This window comes from Zophobas morio, unplaced genomic scaffold (genome assembly GCF_036711695.1).
Source record: "Zophobas morio isolate AGI-343-1 ecotype UQ-CSIRO unplaced genomic scaffold, CSIRO_AGI_Zmor_V1 ptg000008l, whole genome shotgun sequence".
NCBI classification, from domain to species: Eukaryota; Metazoa; Arthropoda; class Insecta; order Coleoptera; family Tenebrionidae; genus Zophobas; species Zophobas morio.
In genome coordinates, this window is record NW_026972113.1 from 3,258,382 (window position 1) to 3,280,651 (window position 22,270).

Below are 22,270 nucleotides of genomic sequence, written 5' to 3' on the forward strand. Positions count from 1 at the left end.
TTAATAAACCTGAAACACAATCTGTGTTTTCTTTTTTCGTGATTTATTATCCTTTGTGTTTCGTTTTCGTAGCGTTTGCGAAACTTTCCCTTCATTTTTCTGTGCGGTTGCCCGGCCGGTAATGCAGATTCCTTCGTGCGACAGCCAGTGGCGTTTGGTGTCGGCGCGTTTTTCCTGTATTTCTCTGTGTTTTCGTGTAAAATTTGTCGGATTTTTAACAAAGAACCTCATGTTAGAGTGCGTTTTCCGCAAGTAAACGCCGTTTCCGTCGATCGCAGCAGCTTTTCTCTCATGATTTCGAAATAAAAAGAGCAAGTCAACGACATCTCCTTCCAGCCAATAGGTTGGATCGATGTTTGGCTTCTCGTTGGCCGCACAGCTATTTCAAGGTTCCGCTCAACGAACTTGGAATTGTGTTACCCAATTTACGAATCAACTGTGGTACAAATTCAACTATTTTCGATATCCAGTGGTGAGTATTGCGCACATTTGTCGTTAGCTTGAAAAAACGCGGATAAAGTAGGTGTAGGGACGGATCCAGGAAAAAGCAGATGGATGTGGCGCCATTTAACACCAAAATGGCGTCCGTTGCATCGAAAATCCTGCAAAAATGCGTTTAATCCGCGATTTAGGGCGACCCGAGTCCGGGTTTTGTTGATAGGAAAATCCGCTTTTTTATCAAGTTGCCGTGTTTGTCAATATGGCGTCAAAAAACTAAACTTCAGTTCATCACCATTTCAACTCAAACTCAATTTTTTTATAAATTAATTAGTACAGTTCTGCGATAGAATCAACGAAAATGTTTAGCTTTTTTAATCGATTGGAAAATTACGATGATGGTTTCGGTGTGGCGTTTCATGTGAGTTGGGTTTTTTGATAGGGTTGTGACCGATGGATGCGTTTCAGATGCCACGTTCAAGGAGAAGACATCATTCCCGGTCCAGGTCGCGGTCCCGATCGCATTCTCATGATAGAGACCGTGACGCCAAGAGGAGGAAAATCGACAACGTGGACAGCCCCTCGCATAAGAGATCAGTCAGGTTAGTTGACTTTGATTTTTGAGTGGATGCTGGGATTTGAAATACAAAAGTTACATTCTAAAAGTTTCTCCAGCATAAAGGATGCACGGCTGCAGCTGGATGTAGTAAAAAATCGGCGATAGATGGCGCTGGCGTCGATTTCTTTAATGAACACATTAAGGTTTATCTACATGTCACACCCGCGAAGTGAAAGTTCCATCAAACACCAAAACGCTTACAAAATCGATTATTTTCACTCAGAAACTTCATACTTTGAAAGTGGGTATTTTTGGGTTGGTAGAATGGCACATTGACGTTTAATTTTTTTCGTCAGGTCTAGATTCATGATTTTACGTGTAAATACCAGGTCTTCAAAATTAATTTGCTCTTTGAAGACTAGATTCTTAACGTTTCTAGAACGGTCTTCCGTTTCAGTAATTTTCCGTACTCATGTTTCAAAGATCCAACAACACAGCAATTTATTTAAGTTATACAGCTATGAGGAAGTAAATAGTTAAAAGCAGCGAAAAATTGTATGTCCATTTTATTTTATTTTTCGAAATACGTCGTACTTGTGCTTTCGCAATATGCTTGACATTGAAATTTCGGTGCTTTATCTCAAAACGAAGCTTTTGTGATCGATTGTTGCATAATTTACCGCACAGGAAGATAGCGTGCAAAGTAAAGTTCTTTAGACGTCTGGATTTGAATAATGAGGTGCTTTAGTCGATTATAGCTCTCGTAATTTTCTAGATTTTTGTTCTAGACCGTGCCGCATCGCAAAAGAATTGAACGTTTGTTTAAAACCATCAACAACTATTATCATAATTTTAAATGTTGGAATCGGTTTATGCAGATGGAGAATTTTCGCTTGTCATTGCCTTATTGTGAGGTTATCGCACCGATCGTTTTGTTTGCGCAAATCTTTCGACTTATTTGAATAACAGACGCATCTTTATTTCCGAGTGGATTACGTTTTCGATTTAAAAATAGCAAGAGAGAGCTTAAATGGACTACAATGTGTTAAAAAGCAATTTCATTTCGCCACGAGCGTTGACTCAGATGGATGTTTATTTAGCACCTAAGTGTAAATAAAACTAAAAATATGTAGTTGCCAAATTGAAAGTGGGCTACGGTTGACATAAATCTCGTCAACGTTACAATTTTTTGTAAAAACCGATCAAGAAACCTACGCGTTAATGATTTTTTTTCGTTTTGATGTATTACATGCGGAAGTCGTTGAACAAGGTCGCATTCAAATGCCACGGCCGCAAAAATCAAGCACGATCGGTTTAAAAAGTGCAATCAAGGGATGATCCGCTTCGATCTAAAAATACAGCCGTGGGCGTCGTTAATTTTTAACTGTTCATTACTTATCCGGTTGGTATTTGCACCGTTAGAACGGATCACACGAACATATGTCGCATTTGATATTTAGATCGCGTTTCAGCCGTCGTTGTGTTACACACGGCTCAAAAATTTTACACTGGTTTCGAAACCGATCTTTTTCCGATTATGGCAAATCAAATGGCGTTGACCGACGGCTGTTCAGCCCACTGACTTATCGATAATCCCACGGTTGCGGCGAGTGGGTACCGTTTTTTCTTTTCTTTGCAGTCTCATGCAACGTCCTTGCTGGGCTTTGGGTCGTTGCGCCTCATGGACGATGCACCTACGCCTACATTTGTTATAACGGTGGGTTTAGTCATCTCGGAGGACTGATAAATTATTAGGTATTGTCTGGACGAAAACTGTCAGGAAGAATGACAAGCAAGATAAATGTCACTCAACTCAACTCATTACAAATTTTCGTTCATTCTTCTAAAAAATTGATGACGCCACCTCGACAGGTTAAAATTCGCTGCTATTTTTAGCCCAAAAAATATTTAAATGTCGGCATGATGATTAATCTTGACGAAAATCGCACTGACATTCTATGGGCAGAAATACCAATCGAAGTTTAAAGTCGCAGCCAACTCCGATTCTTTGTATTTATTTTGAACGCGCCGCACTTAAAAATGGTGTTATGACTGGGATTTTTCTGAAGTAATAAACGCGTTAGATTCCGAGAACCCCCACGTAAAAAAATCGACGTTGTTGAAAAATCCCGATTTTAAATTACGGTTGTAATTTCCTATAAAACCCATCCGATTAATCTAATTTTCGGGCAGTGGATCATCCGTAAATAGTCCTTGGCAAATGTTTCATGCTTTATTTCTGGCACTCTTAAAAAATATCGTCGCCTTCGTCACATTCCGCATACAAAAATTTCACTGCGACTAATTTTCGTAAAATTAGAACGCTCGAAAATAGTCGCGAATTTTGCCGATAGCAGAGGATTTTTTTTTTAATTAATTTGTGGCTATTTCGAAATTTTCGGATCGCTGAAAGTAGAATTCGAGTTAATGGAACGAACTCTTGCCCAATAAATTTCTTTAATTTTGTAAAAATAGGTCAATGCGAAAATGTTTCTTCGCAATGTTGATCATTTATTCGGATTTAAAATAAGCAAGCCGTTTTGTCGCTGTTTATTGTACGGTTATTGATTTATGTTTGAGCAAAATTGCGTTTCAACTAATAAATGACGCATTGTTTAATGCATTCGTGCTTTTCGGCGGTTTTTAGGCTTGAGGAAGGACGGAGATGGTCCGAAACGTTCGCAAAAGCCACTTGAGTACAGCTCCTGTTGTTTGCAGCTGTGGGTTTCATCAGATAAATATGTATCGATAACGACAACTTAAAAATAAATTAATTATATTAAGCATTGTTTGTTACAGTTTGAGGCACTATCTCTATTTTCCATTTTGCGCCACAAACATGAATATTAATCATCGCTAACGGATATTAGTGTGCATGCAGGCATTTAATTAAACACTGCGAACAATTTGAAAGCATTGCGCGCAATTATCATTGACTCTCTGAATAATTGGGTCGTAAAGTTGTAAATTTGCCAACGCATTTATGGTACTGGTCACCGGGAGTCCAGTTCAATTAAATATTGTCACGACGGTATTATTTTTTAAATAATTTTAATAAACCCAAACCGTAACAATAGTAAAGTTGTCGTAATGCAAAACTGTGTGTCAGCTCGGTTGTCTGTACTTTCACTGGTGGGATTGACTCGATTATTTTTCTACCACCACTACAGAAGCGGCAGCTTCCATCAAGACTTGTCTCCCGTTTCAGTATTATTTTTCAGTCGGTCGTGGTCGGTTGTTGTGTGCTTGTATTTATTCATATGTGTGTGTGGTAGACGTGATGAGGCAAAGTGTGTGCTTAATATAATTATTTTAATAACGGTGCACTTTAACTCACTAATGCCATTTACTTTACCGATTTAGAATTATTTTTCTATGTTATTCAAAGCGCAGTGATTTGTAACGATGCAGGTTATTAATTTTGCTGTATACGTTCTAATTGTTCATGCGTGCAAACCTTGTTATTAACATTCGCAATAATTCATAGTTTACACGATCTCGAGGGTTTCATGCTCAAGAAATCAAGAAATCGTTGTAATTTTTTTTTTTTTTTTTTTTTTTGTGCTTGAGTCAACAAGCCATTTTCGTCCTAATATGGTATATTGCGTGTTTATATCGACCTTCCACAGAATAATAACCATCTTATACATGCTGTGAGTACCAGCAAGAGTCTAACCTTGCCCCGAATGCGAGACGAAGGTCGCCCACTTAAAATTTTCACCTCCAAGAGTGCTTTTTTTAATGCCTTATACGGACTTGCAAGGGTCGAAATATCGCTATTCGTAGCGACGGTTTTAAAAAATGGCAAGGTTAGAATCGATCCAGAATCTTATGCATGATTTTGAAAACAGGAGCCAAACTTAAACCAAAGAAGATCGTGATGTTAGTGCTGTACTAGTGACTGACTGTGATGTAGTGTAGTCAATTTTTTTTTTTATTAATTTTGTGATTATGGCAACATCTGGGATGTCGTACGCCGTTCATTACGATCTGAGCGACGCCATCCTTCAGGATTTTTCCAGGATGCGAATCGAAACGGTTCCAGAACCACCTGTGCTGTATGTTGCAATGGCAACTTGGATACCGAAATGCAACATGTACCATCACAAGTACGTTGTCCGTGTTTGGTTGTATCTTTTTGGCTGGTTTTATGCGTTACGTTACGGTTCTGGAATTTGGTTACGTTTTTGGATTAACTGCCTATTTACGAGCGCTGTTAAATCTGCCGTTTATGTTTGCTTTTATATATTTGTGTTCTTGTTTGGATTAGTGCAGACGTTAAATATTTGACTGGGAAAATTGTGGTTTTACCAAACATGATAAACAATTATCTGTTTGTTTAGTCGGATCGATTTGCTTTGCTTGAAACAACACTACAAGAGCAGAAAGTGGCTGCAAATGCGTCCGACTTTCTGTTCTCTTGTAATAATAAGCGACTACGATCATCTTAACCGATCGATAAATTGCTTGAAAGCCGGGTTCGGAATTAGTTACCACGAAAATGGACGAAGTGATTTGATCTATTAGTTAAGATGAATATAATAAAGTGCGCATGTAATCTAAACGGTTGCACAAATTCTAGTGTATGCGTGTGTATCGATATTAGTTTGTCATAGACCACCTAAGACCGAAATATACCTTTGGGGTAAGTAAATACCGTAAAAACCACACAGTATATATTTTTTTCACACTTTAACAGTTAGTTAGTAGTTGTCTGTTTAAGGTTGCGATATTTTGGTCTCTGGGATGGCGCTGATGACTTACGCAATTGCTGGAAACCCCCCGATCTCTCATGAGAATGTTTTTTCCAGTTCTGAGCCGGATACACCCGAAGAACTCTCACTCTCTCAAGAAGAACAAGATCTGAACGAGAGCGAGAAATCAGCGCCCGAAGGCGAAAACCCAATCAAACACATCGAAGAAAAATTAACCATCACTCCGAAAAAAACCCTCAGTCCTAAACAGCTCCAAAAGAAGGTCGAGTCGGAGAAGAAGCGCCAGCAGAAGCAGCTGGAGCGCGAAGAACGCGAACGAAAGAAGCAAGAGGAGAAGGAACGCTTACGTTTGGAGAAAGAACAAATGAAGAAGGAGAAAGAAGAACTGAAAAATAAAAAGAACGAGCAGAAGGCGAAAGAGCGCGAGATGAAAGAAGAGCAAAAACGCAAAGAGAAAGAGGAGAAGGAGGCGAAGCGCAAAGAGAAAGAAGAACGAGAGGAGGCCAAGCGCAAAGAGCGCGAGCAAGAAAAGTTGCGCAAGCAGCAAGAGCTAGAAGAGAAGAATCGCGAAAAGCAGAAGATCGAAGAACAGAAGCAAAAGGCGGCGCAAGCTTTCGTTAACTTTTTCGTTCCAAAGAAGACTGATGTGAAGATGGAAGAGGGTAAAAGTGGCGTGGAAGAAGGCAAGACGAGTATGTTCATGCCTTTTGAAGTAAAGTCGGATATGAGGTTGGCGCCTGCGCGAAGAGCTTATTTAAGCGAACAAGAAAAGGAAGCTTTAATTGAAAAACTAGATACAGGAGAAGGTTCATACTTGAAGGAGTTGAAAGAGGGGAAAAGCACGGGCAAGTGGGCGAAAACGTGGCCGTACGAAGAAGACGTGATTATAGTGGAAGAGGACGTCGGAGAGAGTATTTGTGAAGATAAGCAAAAATTGAAGATAATGAGGGTCAAGTTTTTGAAGTTCCACGAGAATAAACGACCTCCGTATTACGGTACATGGCGGAAGAAGAGCGCCGTTGTTAATCCAAGACGACCTTTTGGAGAAGATAAGTGTTTCTTTGACTATGAGGTTGATTCAGACGACGATTGGGAGGAGGAGGAGCAAGGAGAGTCTTTGAATGGTTCGGACGATGAAGAAAAAGAGAACGAAGCAGAGAATGATGATTACGAGGTTGATAATGACTTTTTCGTGCCACATGGTCATCTTAGCGACGACGAAGTGGATGACGAAGAGTCGGCGAAATTGTCCCCAGAGTCTCACAAGCAGAAATTGAAGTTGTTGAAGGACGAGTTTGATCAAGATATGCAAACTAAGACTAATAGAATGAAACCGAGGTCTATTGGGTGTATTTGGTACAATAAAGATCGCTCGAATGTTGATGATGCTATAGACAGACACCTTCGACCTCTAGCGATGATTACTAATGGACATATTATTATTAATAAACGGAAGGAGTTCATAGCGATTACTCCAAATAGGAAATATAACACTAAGGAATTGCGACAGGAACTTCTACCGGCATTTTTGAAGTTGATCCACGGGAACGTGAACAAAAGGACGACCGTGGTCGAGGAGTTCATGAACTATATGAGGAATAATGGTCACGTGGTGGAAGTCTCGAAGGCATATCTTGGTAAATGTTTGAAACAATACGCCCAGTGGAAGAAGTGTGCTGATGAAGGTCCTTTGTTAAATAAATACTGCTGGTGTCTGGAGGATGACGTTAAAAAGAAATACAACTTAGAGTAGGGATTGAAATTTTGTAATGTAGTGTGTTTATCAAATAAACGATTGATGAATTTGTGTTTTGGTTTTATTCCCCACCTGAAATTTGATGACGTCACGTTGTAATCATCACCCAAAAAATTGCACGAATTGCAAACCCGACTTTTTTGGATTCTTTCAATGTTGAGTTTGGTCTTGTGGTATTGCAGCAGCCAGAGGGCGCATAGGTCGCGTCAGTACGAGCGGGGCTCCAGTGCAGAGCGTCGTTACAAGCGCAGCCACCGCCGATCCCCCACGTCCAAGAAACGCCACCGCCACCGTCATGAGAGATCCGCCTCCAGACGGAAGCACAGCCGCCGTTCCTATTCCTCAGATCAGGTCAGTATTAAGTCAATTCAGGCGGTAACGAGTGGTAACGACCGACAACGGTAAGACCATAGACTGTAATATAACATTTAATTAATTTATCAAACTAATTTCCGTCCTTGCGGAACGCCACCGCCATTCCCTAATCGAAACCCCCCTAATGCACAGCCTAGGAAGTTAGATGACGTAATCCGCATGATTAAGGACGTTTTTCGAGTGTCCCGAGTGCACTAACTGTCGCTTCGAAAAAAATTCGAAATAGTTTTTTGGCGCCTTCGAGTGGTCATTTTTGTCGCCACATGGCAACATCACAATGGGATCGGAATGCCGCATTGTCAGTCGACAGTTTTGGCCTGAATGGCGGGGTGGCAGGTGGCCGCCGCCAGAATTTTTGCACAGGCACTGCCTTTCGAACCTCGGAAAAAACAAGCGCCTACGTATGGTCGTACACAGCGCGTGGAAGTGTCTTTACGGTGGTCGACCTCCACGAGCGAGGTGCGCCGGCCGTAAATAGCTTGGTTTGGGTGTTTTTATTTATCTTTTTTCTTTCTTTACATTTTTGTTTATTTATTTTATTTTATTTTTGTCTTTAATCATAACCTAACACACTACTAACTCGGCTCGCGGTTTTTTTTTATTTCTCGCAATGAATGAAAGAAATGAAAATGATCTTCTTGCAGAAACGGCGACGATGATTCGTGTTGTGGGTATTATTAGATGCACGCGAGGTATTAAGGAACAGGGGCGGGGCGAGGAGGGGGGATTCATGCGCTAAGGCAGATTGTGTTTAAAATGTATTAGAATAGCTTTCTCAGAAGTTGTACGTATTCCGATCGCTCCCTACAACGATGTGATGCAAATGTTGTTGGCGAGAAACGTTGGCGTGTGTTTTATTTAATTCGTTTGTTAATTTAATGTTAGTGTGACATTTTTTTTCTTGCGCGGTTCGAATTTCAGCATCTTCTTGGTCTGCAAAGGTCGTTCGTGTGTTAATCTAGCAGGCGCATTAAGTTGAAATATGTTGGAAAAAAAAAATCTTGACGCAGATGTTTTTATAACAGATGCGGCTGTCTTTGGAAAAAAAATCATGGCAGAAAGTTTTTCATTCATTGATAAAATCTAGCTTTGCTTCCAAAAATTACATAGTTGCATAGTTTCATAACCGGTCCGGTTCAAGGCACATCGTAATATATCGTTTTTTGTTTTTTGTTTTTTTTTTGTTTTTTGTTTTTTTTTCAATTTATTAATTTGTTCAATTAAAAATGGGCAATATTCTAACAGAAACACATTTACATTTTTTTACTAAATAAATAATGCTGAAAACTTAAGTTGTTTTTAAATATTGTTATCATTTGAAGATACGAAGTTTAAAAATTAATTGAAGCTTTTGGGGAATGAGTTAACTTTATTATTATTATTATTATTTGAGTTTATTTATTTACCTTCGTTTTGACGAGTTGCGAATGGTCTCTGAAGTGCCGAGTCGTATTTATTTGTCAGGATGACCGGTCGCGTGATCCGCACGCAACCAGAAGCCCCAAACACACTCCCCGACGTTTGTTTGAGAACTATAATTAGTCGTAAGAAAAATCGATTCATCTACGCCACTGCTTCCCTCCACTTGCATAAACCAGAAGAATCGGCTCAAGTAGAGCGATGTCTGTTCACCTCGCACGGCCATGGTGTTTTGTTGTGCTTTTTCAAGCTATCAGTATATTTTTAGAACGTTTACGCATTTCAAAATAAAAAGATAAGAACCAGAGTTATCCGACAATGTGCAAAGTAAATTGTTGTTAATTTTGTAAATTATATCGTCCGAAAAACGCGCGCACCGCCATGAGGCCTAAACCCGGCACGGATTTCATGAAGAAAATCGCCCGTTTTCTAATAAAGGTCAGTTATTTTGTTGTTGTTTCTGTGTTCCCGCTCGGCGCGCTTTACGTAACGCCGCCGTCGATTCCGTGGACAACGTCAACGTCGGTCTAATTTTAGAGTTTGGCAGTATTTGGCATCACCAGGGGGCAGGCGAGTGCTCAGTCGTATCCCGGATAGCGGCGTCAGCGCGTCACCGTGGTAGCGCGATATGCGTCATGTACGGCCTGTCGTACACTAGGTACCATCGCCCGGAGGACCGGTACGGGACGAGTGCGGGATGCCCGTGGGGCGACGGCGACGCCGCCTCCGCCGCCCCCAGCGCGATGGCGTCGAATTCCTCGCGGCCGGACGCGCCGATCCGCAGGACCAGGTATACGCGATCGTCGACCACCAGCGTCGCGCAGCTGCTGAGCGAGTCGTGCACCACGCTGCTCCAGAAGCTCACGACGAAAGTGAGGGGGCCGTCGGAGGCGACGGCGCCGAAGGCGGCGACGCCGAAGAGGACCTTCAACCCGCTGGCGACGAGCAAGAGCACGGCGACGATAGGTCGGGGAGCGGGATGTTTTTGGCAAGCGGGGTGCGCTCGGAAGGGGTCGTGGCGACTCCAGGGGTGTTATAGTGTTTGTGAAGTGTTGTGAGGAGAATTCATACGTTACTTGCTAAAGTTAATTGTTGTCGCCGAAACTATAAAATATTCTGCTTCGGGGCTATTTTAAAAAATGTTTATTATTAAGAATGGCTACTTTCCAACATTTCTTTAGTGTCTATTCGATATTTGGCTCATTTTCGTGATTGCGTTCGGTTAGTCATTCTGGAATTCTAGGGACTATTAATTTCGTTGTTAAGTCAAATGTTGTTAACTGCTTGATAAACAAAAAGTTGCCGTTTTATGGTGGAAACGAGCACTGAGTGTTTACAAAGAGATGGTCTAATTTAATTGTTATAAGATGATATCAGCGTGTGATCAAATATATGGGTAAAGCTTTTATATCACGTGATTCAACATGTTACGAAAATATTTACAAAATGCACTTTCTTGTTAGAGAATCTTTTTTAACGTCTTGTTGGCAACAGAAAGTTGAATTCATGTCAAAGAGAGGAAAAGTAAAGAAAAAATCTACAAAGTGTACACAAGGGTGAGTCACTTGGCTCACGTCCCTGGTTATTTCATTAAATACACTACTTCACAAATTTTAGTGTAGTTTTATCCACAGAGGTGAGAAATTTCGGTTTTTTGAACTGCTGAATTCTGATTCATTCATCAAAAAATTAAATAAAATTTGCTGTTGTAAATTTTGAAGACGACACCATCCAATTGACAGTGATCTTCCTAATATACATACTAAATTTGACAGTAACCTGTCCAGTAGTTTCGGATATTATCTGTCTAATAAAAATCGACACAGACGACAGACAGACAGATAGGCAAGGAAACCACTTTTTTCGTACTATAGGGGTTATTATATTATCGTTTTTTTAATGGCACTTGGGCTTTATAACCATAGTTTGTTTTTGAAATTCCAGTGGGACGTTAATCAAATTTTCTAGAATTTCTTTAGCAGGGCAAAAAAATTGTAATAAGGTCTTTTGTAACATCTGTTAGTATTCTATAGACAATAAAAAAAGTGCTTTGTTGTCTGAATAAAATTTAGTTTTAATATACAGAGTGTTCATAAAAATTTTAGCCTAAATACTTGTAATTTTCGTATGTCGATATTTCTTTCTTTTTTTTTTAATAGAACACCCTGTATTTTACTACAATTAAAAAATAAGTTGTATGTTATGCCGCCAAAATAGAACACTATACAGCCTGTTATTGAAAGGTACGTACAAAATAAAATCGGCAATTGGTCTCGAAGTATGGGTGCTAAAAGTTAAAAAAAGTTCAGGTAAAAGTGTTCTCCTTTTAGAGATAAAAATTATTAAAATTTATGTCCAAATTCGTTGTACGCCTCTGATAAAAAGATCATCTTTCGTTTCTATAGCAACATTTAGTCTTGACAAAAGTTTTATTGTTACAGTTGCTAGGATTTACTAAAATTAATTAATTTTACCTATTTATCCTTCAGTAGCGTCTAAAAAGATTGGATAGGGGTTAATTTTCCCCTTAAAATTTTGATAAGGCAAAATAAGTTTTTCCGACTTCTTAGACTTCGCGAAGAACTGTCCATTTTGTTGTACGTACCTTTCAATAACACCCTGTATACTTGGAATTTATTTTCTGGATATCATTCAGTAAATGCGATTTTAGTCTTTTAATTTTTTCTGTCTCTAATTATTAATGATATCAAGGAAGGCGTATTTATTGACTCACCTTGTATATACATTGAATTAATTCCTTAATTAAAACATTGATTAAATTTCATAAAATTGTAAGTAATTCTTATCTTCCAAAAAAGTATGTTAGATTTCTCTCTACTTTTCCGTTTTCTTGACCTTTCATGACCGCTAGAGTACGAAGAAATGGGTCACCCGTTTCCGTCTGTCTGTCTGTCCGCGTATCGTCCCGATTTTTATTGGGCAGATAATCTCCGAAAGTACTAGGCCGATTGTTGTCAAATTTTGTATTTATATTAGGAATATCATGTACATGGTAAAACGCTGACCAAAAGCATGGTAAATTTTTGATCAAAATGTATTTGCTCATCCCCCCTAAAAACATTGATGACGTCACCTCAAAATATTGCTTAATAAATCCAATCTTAATTGTGCAAAATATGATGACCCTACTTGTGATTTATCACTGCATTAATCTTTTTAGATTTGCTTATACAAGGTGGCTCAAAAAAATAATGAATCACTCAATTTATTTTCTTGAATAAGTGAAGAATTGCAAAACTGAATACTTTGAAATCTTGCAGACCTTTTAAAGTTATTGTAAGTATGGTAAATTGTTAATCAAAATATATCTGTTTACTCCCCCCAAGAAATTGATGACGTCATATCAAAATTTTGTCGAATAAATTCTACCCAAAATGTGCAAAATATGATAAGTTTTTACTTGTGATTTATCATGGTATTCTTATTTTTTAGGTTTGCTTAAACATGTGGTTCAAAAAAATTAATGAATGAGACAATTTATTTTATTGATTAAATCAAGAATGGCACACTCCATTTTCCCAGAAAATTTTGAGAATACAAGACTGTTATTTTTCAATTTCCATTTTACACTAAATAAAATAAGTCAGTGAAATGACAAATAAGGTGGGCGGGGCTAAATTCTCTTAATATTGTTCAGTTCTAGCTTAGCAAGTTATAGCCCCACCCACCCACCCACCCTTTTTTTTCTTAGAAGATAGTGATATGCCAAAATCAATCTTATCTTAGCAAGTACTAGCCCCGCCCACCCACCCTCTATTTTCTTAGTGGATGTGTCGTCTGCCACAATCAGTCTTATCTTAGCAAGTTCTATCTCCTCCCACCCACCCTTTTTTTTCTTAGAGGAAATATCATTTGCCAAAATTAGTCTTATCTACAGAAAGCTATTCTCATTATAACGATTTTATCTCTCTTCAATTGAGCTCCACTTTTAATTCGAACGAGACAAAATGAATTTCTGAAATGGATTCAGGGTGGGTGGGCGGGGTGAATTATATGTTCTTTTGTAAAATAAGAACGTAGGCTGTTAAAAAAAACGTTAATGGTAATTTTTTGTTATATTACTACTTGCTATATAATTATTTCTTATTTCTGAAGAAACAAAATAGAGAACGGGTGGGTGGGCGGGGCTAAGTTTAACTTTTTCACACAGAAACTTTTATAAGCAAGCGATAGCCCCGCCCACCCACCCCCTCTTCATTCCAGTGATTACTCTTAAAGTTGTTCAGTTATTTACCAAAATCTAATTTGCCACAATTAGTCTTATCATAGTAAATACTACACTGTCATCACAAAATTGTGTAAAGTAAAAACTCAACTCGAAAATGCTGGATACGTTTATCATATTAAAATTTGAATAGAAATCACGATTTAGACCAATTTTTGACGAATTTATTTTAATTTTGAAATGACGTCAATCAATCTTATCTTAGCAGATATTAGCCCCGCCCACAAAGCTGTTCTCATTATAACGATTTTATCTCTCTTCAATTGAGTTCCACTTTTAATTCGGACTAGACAAAATGAATTTCTGAAATGGATTCAGGGTGGGTGGGCGGGGTGAATTATATGTTCTTTTGTAAAGTGAGAAGGTAGGCCGTTAAAAAAGCGTTAATCGTAATTTTTTGTTATACTACTTACTTGCTATATAATTATTTCTTATTTCTGAAGAAACAAAATAGAGAACGGGTGGGTGGGCGGGGCTAAGTTTGACTTTTTCATACAGAATCTTTTATAAGCAAGCGATAGCCCCGCCCGCCCACCCCCCTCTTCATTCCGGTGATTACTCTTAATGTTGTTCAGTCATTTACCAAAATCTAATTTGCTACAATCAGTCTTATCATAGCAAATACTACACTGTCATCACAAAATTATGTAAAAACTCAACTCGGAAAATGCTGGATGTGTTTATCATATTAAAATTTGAGTAGAAATCACGATGTACACCAATTTTTGACGAATTTATTTTAATTCTGAAATGACGTCATCGGTTTACTGGAGGGGGTAAATATAGATTTTAGACAATTTAGAGTAATTATTAGATCAGTGTTATATGTTATCAAAAATTGTAAGATTTTTACAGAGGAGATCTTTGCGTCTTCAGTGAGATTTACTTAATAATTTCGAAATGACGTCATCGTTTTTTGGGAGGGAATGTTTTCAATGTCAAGGACTGGAACCCAAAATTTGTACTTTTTATTAAATATTGTTTAAACTTGTTTCCAAATGGGAGTAACTTAAAGTGGTACGAGATCTGCACGTGACATGCGCCTTCCGAGCAATGGGGTAAACTATATATATTTAAAAAAACGGATCAATTTCATATAATTTATGAGTTAATACACATATACATTACCCGTACACCGCTTGTCAAAAACATTTATGTATACTTTTTACTTATTTTGTTCTTGCGAAGCACTGGCAGACCTGTCTAGGTGCGCGCGCATCTCCATTTTAGCCGTTTTTGTAGAGTACGTCAAGTAATAAAATGAACAGATCTGCTAGTGTGCGTCCCCCAAAATGATTAAAAAATCAGTATACATGTATAAATTTGCGATAACAGCCAACCTGGGCTCCACCCGCACCCGCCTCGAAGACAAATACGCCAGCGTCCTCGACCGCATCTACGGTCGGAAGCGCGACACCGAAAAGACCGTGGAGCCGTCAGCAGGTCGCGGTTTATCCAAAAGCGCGACCACCTCTAACGTCCTCCTCGCCGAAAAGTCCTACCCGTACGTGAGCCCCCCCAGCGTGTCCACCCGCGAGAAAACCCCCTACCGCAGCGACGGCAAGAGCCACCACTACCACAAAAAACAGTACCAGGAGCCGCCGTACGCGTACCTCGACCAGGACTCGGCCTACAAGGCGCGCTACCGAACGAACCATTCCGAACTGCGTCCTAGGCGCTCGGCGAAGCCGCTGCGCACCGGCCGCAGCGAGCTCAGCGAGCGCAACACCAAACTCTACCCGATCGACGTGGACGGGCCCGTGCCCGTCCACGCGGCGGCCGACGACGAGGCCACCCCCACGCCCGCCACCCCCGACCCGCTGTCGGAGCGCGAGGCGAAGCGCAAGGAAATCCAGAGCCTGATCATGAAGTACTCGGTGCTGGACGAGGTGTACAACCGCGGCGCGTACGCGGTCAACGGGGCGGCGCAGCCGGCGCCGCCACCGGCCAAGACGCCGCTCGACGAGGCGTACGGGCGCGGCGCGTGCGCGCTGAACGGGGCGGCGAAGCACAGCGCCGCCACCGCGATTGCGAAGAAATACTGCCCGGCGGCGAGAATCGTGGCGGTTGTAAGTAAGACGGTGTGGCAATGATGAGCACTAAGCAACCCCCAGTTTAAAGGTGGCATCCCGTATCACTAACAGAGTGACGCTTGCGACTCTTGAATTAACGAAGGCAATAATTAACAGTGTTGTGTAAGTCTCGGCGTGAAACGTGAGCACGTTTTATAGAGATTCTAGATTTTTTTTTTTTTTATTTGAGACGTTGGAGGATTTTCCCATGGGGGAAGAAGTGCAGTATCAGAAGGATTTTGGAATGAGGGAATTGTATACAATTCGCCCCCAAAAATTCAAAAAAATAAATAAATAAAACATAGCGGATCGCGATTTGGGAAAAAACCGTGTTGATCGCGCTTGTCGGGATCACGATATCAACTATTTTTTTTAAAGAGAACCTGTTTTATTGAAAATGTAATTGGAAAACTGATATGATACTGCAGAATTGGGATTCTTACGAGCAAAATCCTTAAAGAAGTTCAAGTATGAATCAAATTACACAAAAAATGGGCCGAAATCGGGCAAGATCGCTTGAATAATTCGAAGATTTGGGTATCTTTATTACGTATTGGGGTATATTATGACAATGTTGGATCGGCGCCATGGGAAAATCTTCGGTTTAGTTACTTAGCGAATAATTGTGCGTACTTTGTAATGTTGCTGTGCTTTCCCTCCCCTCTGAAATCCGTGTACGATTTACACTTAATCATCTAACACTGCCGACTCCTAGAGCTTATTAAGAAAAGAGGAGGAAGGTATATTCGGGCATGGCGGTGGCAACGACATCTCCTTTTCTCTCTACTATAATTCATTCACTTAAAGCCGACCATACTTATGTAAACATGTAAAATATGTGTCCTCTAGACATGTACCATGCTCCTCTCTCCCTCATATACCTTCATCTTGTTATACATAATGTTGTGTTCTGGTGCATATTTTGTACCCGTTAAAGAGAATGATTGTTGATTTGGCAATCCGTTTGCCCTTTCCTCTGTCTGCTTATTGGGTGGCCACTCAACTCGTCCGTTGTATTGGCGGCACATTGTCACGATGATGATGATGACACGGTGATGACGTTGATGACGATGATGATGCACACCTCCGGCTGTCCGTCCATGATGATGACGATGATGACGTTGTCGATGACGATGATGATGACGATGACGAATGCAGAGCTCACGCGCACCCTCAGTGGAAGACGATGAAGAAGGCCATCTCATTTACCGATCGGGAGACATTCTTCAAGACCGATGTTCGTGAATACTACACTTGTTATATTTGGCAGTTTTAGTGGATAAGTCTTGTTCTCTCTTCTCTCTCTCTCAAAAACAAAGATAAATTAACTAGAGTCTGTAAGAAATTTCCCAACGACTCCCATCCAGTATTCGTAATTATTACCTTTCTTTTCAGCTTTTTGGGGGGGAGTTTAGCTACCCCTCCGTCTAAATTAAACCACCATTAAGCTTACTGTTTTCATGTCGTTCGTTTCTCGTGAAAACAGTAAGCTTTTCACCAACAACATCATTTTTAAACGACAATTGGGGTTAAATTGTTCAGCAAAATACTGGACGCTTTAAGTTTAGGCACAATTTGCATGCACACAAATGAACAATGTTTGTGCAAGGCCGAGGCAAGAGGGAGTTACAAAATTGACGCCAGAACTTTAACGCTAAAACTGTGACTCACTTTTAGCGCCGGTCTTGTTCCTTTCCTCAAATTGACAGAATATTTTGTTGCATTACAGATAAAATACTTGGCACTCTCGGAGAGGGCACCTTTGGCAAGGTAGTCAAAGTGAAGGACATCGAAATGTAAGTATGACGTCTAAAGGAGTCATTTTGCTCGATTACGACACGAAAATAAACTTATTTGCATCGTGTTAATGGAAAATGAAAGAAAAATATAAATTGCGGTTTTGCGTTAAGTCCGACACGAGGAAGAGGTGAATCGCTGCCAATTAGAGGGAGAACGGAAAATTCGGTAATCTCTTTCACACGCATACGGAGGTTTTATTGCTTCAGAATTAGTTGTTTACGTGTGAAAAACAGGCTTGGTCGTATAACCTAGACACAAATTCAAACTATTGAAAATGTTCTATATACTTGTGGCGAGTCACATCTGCTTTTATCGGACTTGTAGACTTTTTTACCAGTTTAGTACAAAACGTTGTATATTTCTCTAGGGATCATTCGATGGCGCTAAAGATTATCAAAAACGTGGAAAAGTACCGAGAAGCTGCTAAACTGGAAATCAACGTTTTGGAAAAATTAGCAGATAGAGATCCAGACTGTATACAGTAAGTGTTGGTGCTCATCGTGCGTCTTTTTCTAAACTGTTTTTTGCAGTTTGTGTGTCAAGATGCTCGACTGGTTTGATTATCATGGTCACATGTGTATAGCGTTTGAAATGTTAGGTCTTAGTGTGTTTGATTTTTTGGTGAGACAGAATTTGATGTTTATTTATTTTGTTTTTAATTACGAGCAATTGCAGAAAGACAACAATTACCAGCCATATCCACTGGATCAAGTCAGACATATTGGGTATCAACTGTGTTATTCCGTCAAATTCCTGCATGACAACAAGTTGACACATACTGATCTCAAGCCCGAGAATATTTTGTTTGTGGATTCTGATTACGAGCTAGTTTATAATAGTAAGAAGGTAGGGTTTCGGGAGATAGAATTGCCGGAAGTTGAATTGTTGATGTTCCAGAGGAGAGATGTGAAAAGAGTTAAAAGAACAGACGTTAGATTAATAGATTTTGGTAGTGCCACGTTTGACCATGAGCACCATAGCACGATAGTTTCAACGCGCCACTATAGAGCACCTGAAGTTATTTTAGGTATGTGTTTACTCGAAAACGGGTTTTTCAAAAAATTATTCGTTCCAATTATAGAATTAGGGTGGGCTCAACCGTGCGATGTATGGTCTATCGGCTGTATATTATTCGAATTATACCTAGGTATAACTCTTTTCCAAACCCACGATAACCGAGAACACTTGGCGATGATGCAGCGAATTCTCGGTGAAATTCCAATTAGGTACAAACCGTAAATATTTACCTTACATTTTTACAAAACTATTTTCAGGATGGCAAGAAAAACAAAGACAAAATATTTCTATAGGGGTAAGTTAGAATGGGACGAAAAGAGCTCAGCTGGTCGATACGTCCGAGATAATTGTAAACCACTAATGGTGAGTCACCCAAATCAAACAAGTCATTCAAGTAACGCTAACTTGCAGAGGTACAAACAGAGTGACGAATCCGACCACAATCAACTGTTCGATCTAATTTATAAAATGTTAGAATACGAACCGTCGCAACGGATAACATTAAAAGAAGCAATGCTCCACTCGTTCTTCGATAAAATCTCGCCACACCAGCGTCTGGGAGAGCACGGAGCAGGGGATATACGAAGAGACAAAAGTTGCTCGGTTTCGCGATGAAGAGCGGCCCCGTATTTTAATTTTGCGCTGTTTTCATTTCCATTTCTACCACAGTCACTGTATTTTCAGTAATATATTGCTGACAATAATTCAGTTTTTATCTGTCATTTGAATGAAATTCGTTTGGGTTGTGCTGGAAAATATGAAGTTTGTTGTATTTGTTTTCACGTACAACGCGGTTCTTCATTTTGTTTATAAGGGTAATTTAATGTTACATGTGTACATATTATTGCATAAATAAATGATTAGTTTTTAACGGGGTTTGAGTAATCCCAGTATATCATGAAAACGATGTGGATTGGTAAAATCACTAACTGCGGCTAATGTAGGTTATCAATCTTTAATTTAAAAAAATTGGCAGATTCGTACAAGTGAAAATAACGTTTTACGGTATAGGCAACCAGTTATACAACATTGTCACTTGTCAAATTCAAACGTCACAACTGTCATTTAAGGGCGGGAAGTCGTTCAAACGTGCCATGGCAGCGAGTGATGATGTATCCAGCGACAAAATCGCCGATTTAACATCACTTGAGGCTTTTCTGAGTGAAAGAGACAATTCCGTGAATAATTTCTACCTCTCCGATGTACCTGAAGTGTGTAAGGAGCGGCCATGTCTCCTAGGGATAGACGAAGCAGGCCGGGGTCCAGTTTTAGGTTAGTTTTACATTTGGTTGCCTTTTTTGACCCAGTTTTCCAGGCCCTATGGTCTACGGAACCGCGTTTTGTCCCATAAGTGAACCCACTTTACCGGATACGTTGGGTTGCGCCGATTCCAAAGCCCTGAATGAAGACACGCGTGATCAAATTTTCACCAAGATATGTAACGAATCCAAGAGAATGGGGTGGGCTGTGGAAGTAATAGCGCCTAATACTATATGCAACAACATGCTGAGTCGGCAAAAGTATTCCCTAAACCAGATTTCGATGGATGCGGCTATTAAATTAATAAAACAAGCGGGAGACGCTGGGGTGAATATTTCACAAGTCTACGTCGACACTGTAGGCCCCCCTGAAAAATACCAAGCCCACTTGAAGTCAATTTTTCCCAAGTATGACATCACAGTTGCAAAGAAAGCCGATTCCACGTACCCCATAGTGTCAGCGGCGAGTATTTGTGCCAAAGTTACGAGAGACCATGCACTCAAGGTCTGGAAGTTTCAGGAAAAGCTAGAGGTGACGCACGAGGAGTTCGGGAGCGGATACCCCGGTGGTACGTAATTTGTTTCCTGTCATAAATTATACAATGTTTTTATTGTAGACCCCAACACTAAAAAATTCCTGGAAAAACACTGTGATCCCGTTTTTGGGTATCCCCAGTTGGTTAGGTTTAGCTGGTCGACAGCCCGTGACGCTCTTCTTAAAAATGCGTATTATGTGGAGTGTGACGACGCCGAAGAAGACGTCACTCCACCACCGGCCACTACAGCAATCACTGCCTTTTTTAAAATGACCACGAAGAATGCCAGTGGGAAGAAGACTGAGCACGAATTTTTTAAAAATAGGTGTTTGAGTCGAAAGGTTGAGTTTTGAATAAAAACGTCTTGGTTTTCAATCCCTTAACTTTTCCTAGAAACAAATCCCAGTTTGAAAGAGGTTTTTACACCCATTTTGGCACATGCGCAGAGAAAATAAAGAATCAAGGTCGAGCTAGGTAGACCATCCGATCCGATGTTCCAGATGGGTGTGCGGTGTTTACATTTTTCCAACCAATTAATTAAATCATTATGCAACAATAAATAAATTCACGTTTCTGTTGTTTCTAGAAATGATAAAACAACTGGTAAGAATGTATTAGTTAATTAAAAAAATTTTAATATTGTTAATCTACTTCAAAAACCTCCTGGGAAATCATAGAAAATTGCTTTTTTATAACCACGATATTTATCGCTTGACCAAAACATGTTTCTTCATATTTACTTGTGCGTCACCAATGCGCTACTATTAATGGTAAGTTACGTTTTAATTTCGACAAAACTAACCTAAAACGTAAATTATAAACAAAGTTTTCCAGGCGAATGCGTATAAGACTTGCTTTGGGCCCTATGAAAATTATTCTTGTGATGAATATCTAGAGTGTTGTAGTACTGGGTGCTGCGCAGACACAAGTTTTAACGATTATATGTGGTAAATCTTTTTGAAAATTTTCGTTGGAAAAGCTTTGAGTTGCAGTAGGCCATAATGTGCGCCCTGTGGTTGCTATCAATAACTTGACAATAAAAAAATAAATATAACCCAGTGATACCAACCGCGTGACGTATGTCGTGTCTTATTACAACTTCAAAAGTTTTCCTAATATCATTTCAAAAACGTGCGTGCATATTTTAGGATCATAGGTGCCACCTTTTTGTCAATTATAATTGTGATTTGCGCTTGTTTTTGTTATCGAAAGCGAAGAGCCAATAACAGACTACCAGAAACGCGTACAAACGCCTTCGAGAACGCCGATATCAGAGTAATATCAAACGCCCGACATGACTTTGGTAACGTTTTGTACTTGGTTACTCTTGAAATAAACTCTATGTTACAGGATTCAGACCTTTTACTCCTACAGTCAACGAAGGTAGAAATTGTTTGTTGATCTTTTTGATTTGATGTTTTTGCTGTTTGTTATAGCGCCTCCTCAAGTGCCAACTGATCCCCACCCTATAACTCCACCCCCTTCGTACGAAAACGCCCTATTTTCCCCTCTCCTTTTCCCAGATAATCGAGTACCATCGTACGAAGACGTCATGGCAGGAAAGAAAACGTAGAATGCAACCATTTAAATACTCTTATTCTCACGACTTTATCGTTTATATCGATGTTCCAATATATTTTTTTATATTTTATTGTAATGGTGGATTTTTTTGTAACTATACGAGACCAGAAATCAGTCAAACAAAAACTCTTAAAAATCCTTTATTGTGTAATCTAGAGCCGGTACATTTTTATTTTATCCTCTCATAATAGCAGGTGTGCATACAGGGGCTCCACAAATATTCGAGCAACACTTTTGATTGATGGGACAGCTGTCATCTGAAGAGCATTGATTGGGTACATTGCAGCCACTTTTCGAACTCCCTCCGATTAAAGTCTGTGGACAGGATCCAGGATGGTCGCCAAGAACAACGTTCAAAATTACGAAGAGGGTTATTAAAATTTTCAACATTTTGTAAACTGTCGTGTCGATAGACAATATTTCTACTGAAAACATTGCCTTTAAATATGTGAAGGCTATGCTTGACGCAAGAATAATTACGATAAGTAAAATGCGCC

At 39.8% G+C, this 22,270-nt stretch overlaps 4 protein-coding genes and 1 long non-coding RNA gene across 10 annotated transcripts; 4 read left to right on the forward strand and 1 right to left on the reverse strand.

The window, feature by feature from the left end:
- Nucleotides 1–106: 106 nt before the first annotated feature.
- LOC135125053 (chromatin assembly factor 1 subunit A-like) lies at nucleotides 107–7,519 on the forward strand. Of its 6 annotated transcripts, none has more exons than XM_064050353.1 (3): nucleotides 107–472; nucleotides 907–1,040; nucleotides 5,809–7,519. In XM_064050353.1, exons 1-3 carry the CDS (start codon nucleotides 353–355, stop codon nucleotides 7,463–7,465), a joined length of 1,911 nt encoding a protein of 636 aa, XP_063906423.1. In that variant the 5' UTR covers nucleotides 107–352; the 3' UTR covers nucleotides 7,466–7,519. The 6 variants fall into 6 exon arrangements, with proteins under 6 accessions (XP_063906423.1, XP_063906429.1, XP_063906424.1 ...); XM_064050359.1 differs by having other exon boundaries at nucleotides 383–472; nucleotides 881–1,040; XM_064050354.1 differs by lacking the exon at nucleotides 107–472 and adding an exon at nucleotides 582–859.
- LOC135125058 (uncharacterized) lies at nucleotides 6,668–9,708 on the reverse strand. Its single transcript, XR_010279858.1, has 2 exons — nucleotides 9,250–9,708; nucleotides 6,668–7,882 (listed from the first exon to the last, which is right to left on the reverse strand). It is a non-coding gene; the product is annotated as an uncharacterized LOC135125058 (long non-coding RNA).
- On the forward strand, nucleotides 9,707–19,268 carry LOC135125051 (serine/threonine-protein kinase Doa-like). Its single transcript, XM_064050352.1, has 11 exons — nucleotides 9,707–10,228; nucleotides 14,844–15,577; nucleotides 16,739–16,817; nucleotides 17,310–17,376; nucleotides 17,748–17,861; nucleotides 17,911–18,001; nucleotides 18,056–18,226; nucleotides 18,278–18,407; nucleotides 18,462–18,606; nucleotides 18,655–18,760; nucleotides 18,809–19,268. Exons 1-11 carry the CDS (start codon nucleotides 9,898–9,900, stop codon nucleotides 19,010–19,012), a joined length of 2,172 nt encoding a protein of 723 aa, XP_063906422.1. The 5' UTR covers nucleotides 9,707–9,897; the 3' UTR covers nucleotides 19,013–19,268.
- Nucleotides 19,269–19,456: 188 nt separating this feature from the next.
- LOC135125059 (ribonuclease H2 subunit A) lies at nucleotides 19,457–20,567 on the forward strand. Its single transcript, XM_064050364.1, has 3 exons — nucleotides 19,457–19,669; nucleotides 19,713–20,225; nucleotides 20,274–20,567. The coding sequence occupies exons 1-3, from the start codon at nucleotides 19,492–19,494 to the stop codon at nucleotides 20,543–20,545; spliced, it is 963 nt and encodes a 320-aa protein (XP_063906434.1). The 5' UTR covers nucleotides 19,457–19,491; the 3' UTR covers nucleotides 20,546–20,567.
- Nucleotides 20,568–20,640: 73 nt separating this feature from the next.
- LOC135125060 (uncharacterized) lies at nucleotides 20,641–21,849 on the forward strand. The gene is made up of 6 exons (XM_064050366.1): nucleotides 20,641–20,795; nucleotides 20,870–20,962; nucleotides 21,027–21,139; nucleotides 21,341–21,495; nucleotides 21,543–21,575; nucleotides 21,629–21,849. The coding sequence occupies exons 2-6, from the start codon at nucleotides 20,915–20,917 to the stop codon at nucleotides 21,763–21,765; spliced, it is 486 nt and encodes a 161-aa protein (XP_063906436.1). The 5' UTR covers nucleotides 20,641–20,795; nucleotides 20,870–20,914; the 3' UTR covers nucleotides 21,766–21,849.
- The last annotated feature ends 421 nt before the right edge of the window (nucleotides 21,850–22,270 follow it).

Coding starts and splice junctions, on each gene's coding strand:
- LOC135125059 (XM_064050364.1), top strand. CDS start 19,492: ATGGCAGCGAGTGATGATGTATCCAGCGACAAAATCGCCGATTTAACA. Junction 19,670..19,712: donor AGGCCGGGGTCCAGTTTTAG/GTTAGTTTTACA, acceptor CCAGTTTTCCAG/GCCCTATGGTCTACGGAACC. Junction 20,226..20,273: donor CGGGAGCGGATACCCCGGTG/GTACGTAATTTG, acceptor TTTTTATTGTAG/ACCCCAACACTAAAAAATTC.
- LOC135125053 (XM_064050353.1), top strand. CDS start 353: ATGTTTGGCTTCTCGTTGGCCGCACAGCTATTTCAAGGTTCCGCTCAA. Junction 473..906: donor ACTATTTTCGATATCCAGTG/GTGAGTATTGCG, acceptor GATGCGTTTCAG/ATGCCACGTTCAAGGAGAAG. Junction 1,041..5,808: donor TCGCATAAGAGATCAGTCAG/GTTAGTTGACTT, acceptor TGTTTTTTCCAG/TTCTGAGCCGGATACACCCG.
- LOC135125060 (XM_064050366.1), top strand. CDS start 20,915: ATGTTTCTTCATATTTACTTGTGCGTCACCAATGCGCTACTATTAATG. Junction 20,963..21,026: donor CCAATGCGCTACTATTAATG/GTAAGTTACGTT, acceptor AAAGTTTTCCAG/GCGAATGCGTATAAGACTTG. Junction 21,140..21,340: donor AGTTTTAACGATTATATGTG/GTAAATCTTTTT, acceptor TGCATATTTTAG/GATCATAGGTGCCACCTTTT.
- LOC135125051 (XM_064050352.1), top strand. CDS start 9,898: ATGTACGGCCTGTCGTACACTAGGTACCATCGCCCGGAGGACCGGTAC. Junction 10,229..14,843: donor CAAGAGCACGGCGACGATAG/GTCGGGGAGCGG, acceptor TTGCGATAACAG/CCAACCTGGGCTCCACCCGC. Junction 16,818..17,309: donor AGACATTCTTCAAGACCGAT/GTTCGTGAATAC, acceptor GTTGCATTACAG/ATAAAATACTTGGCACTCTC.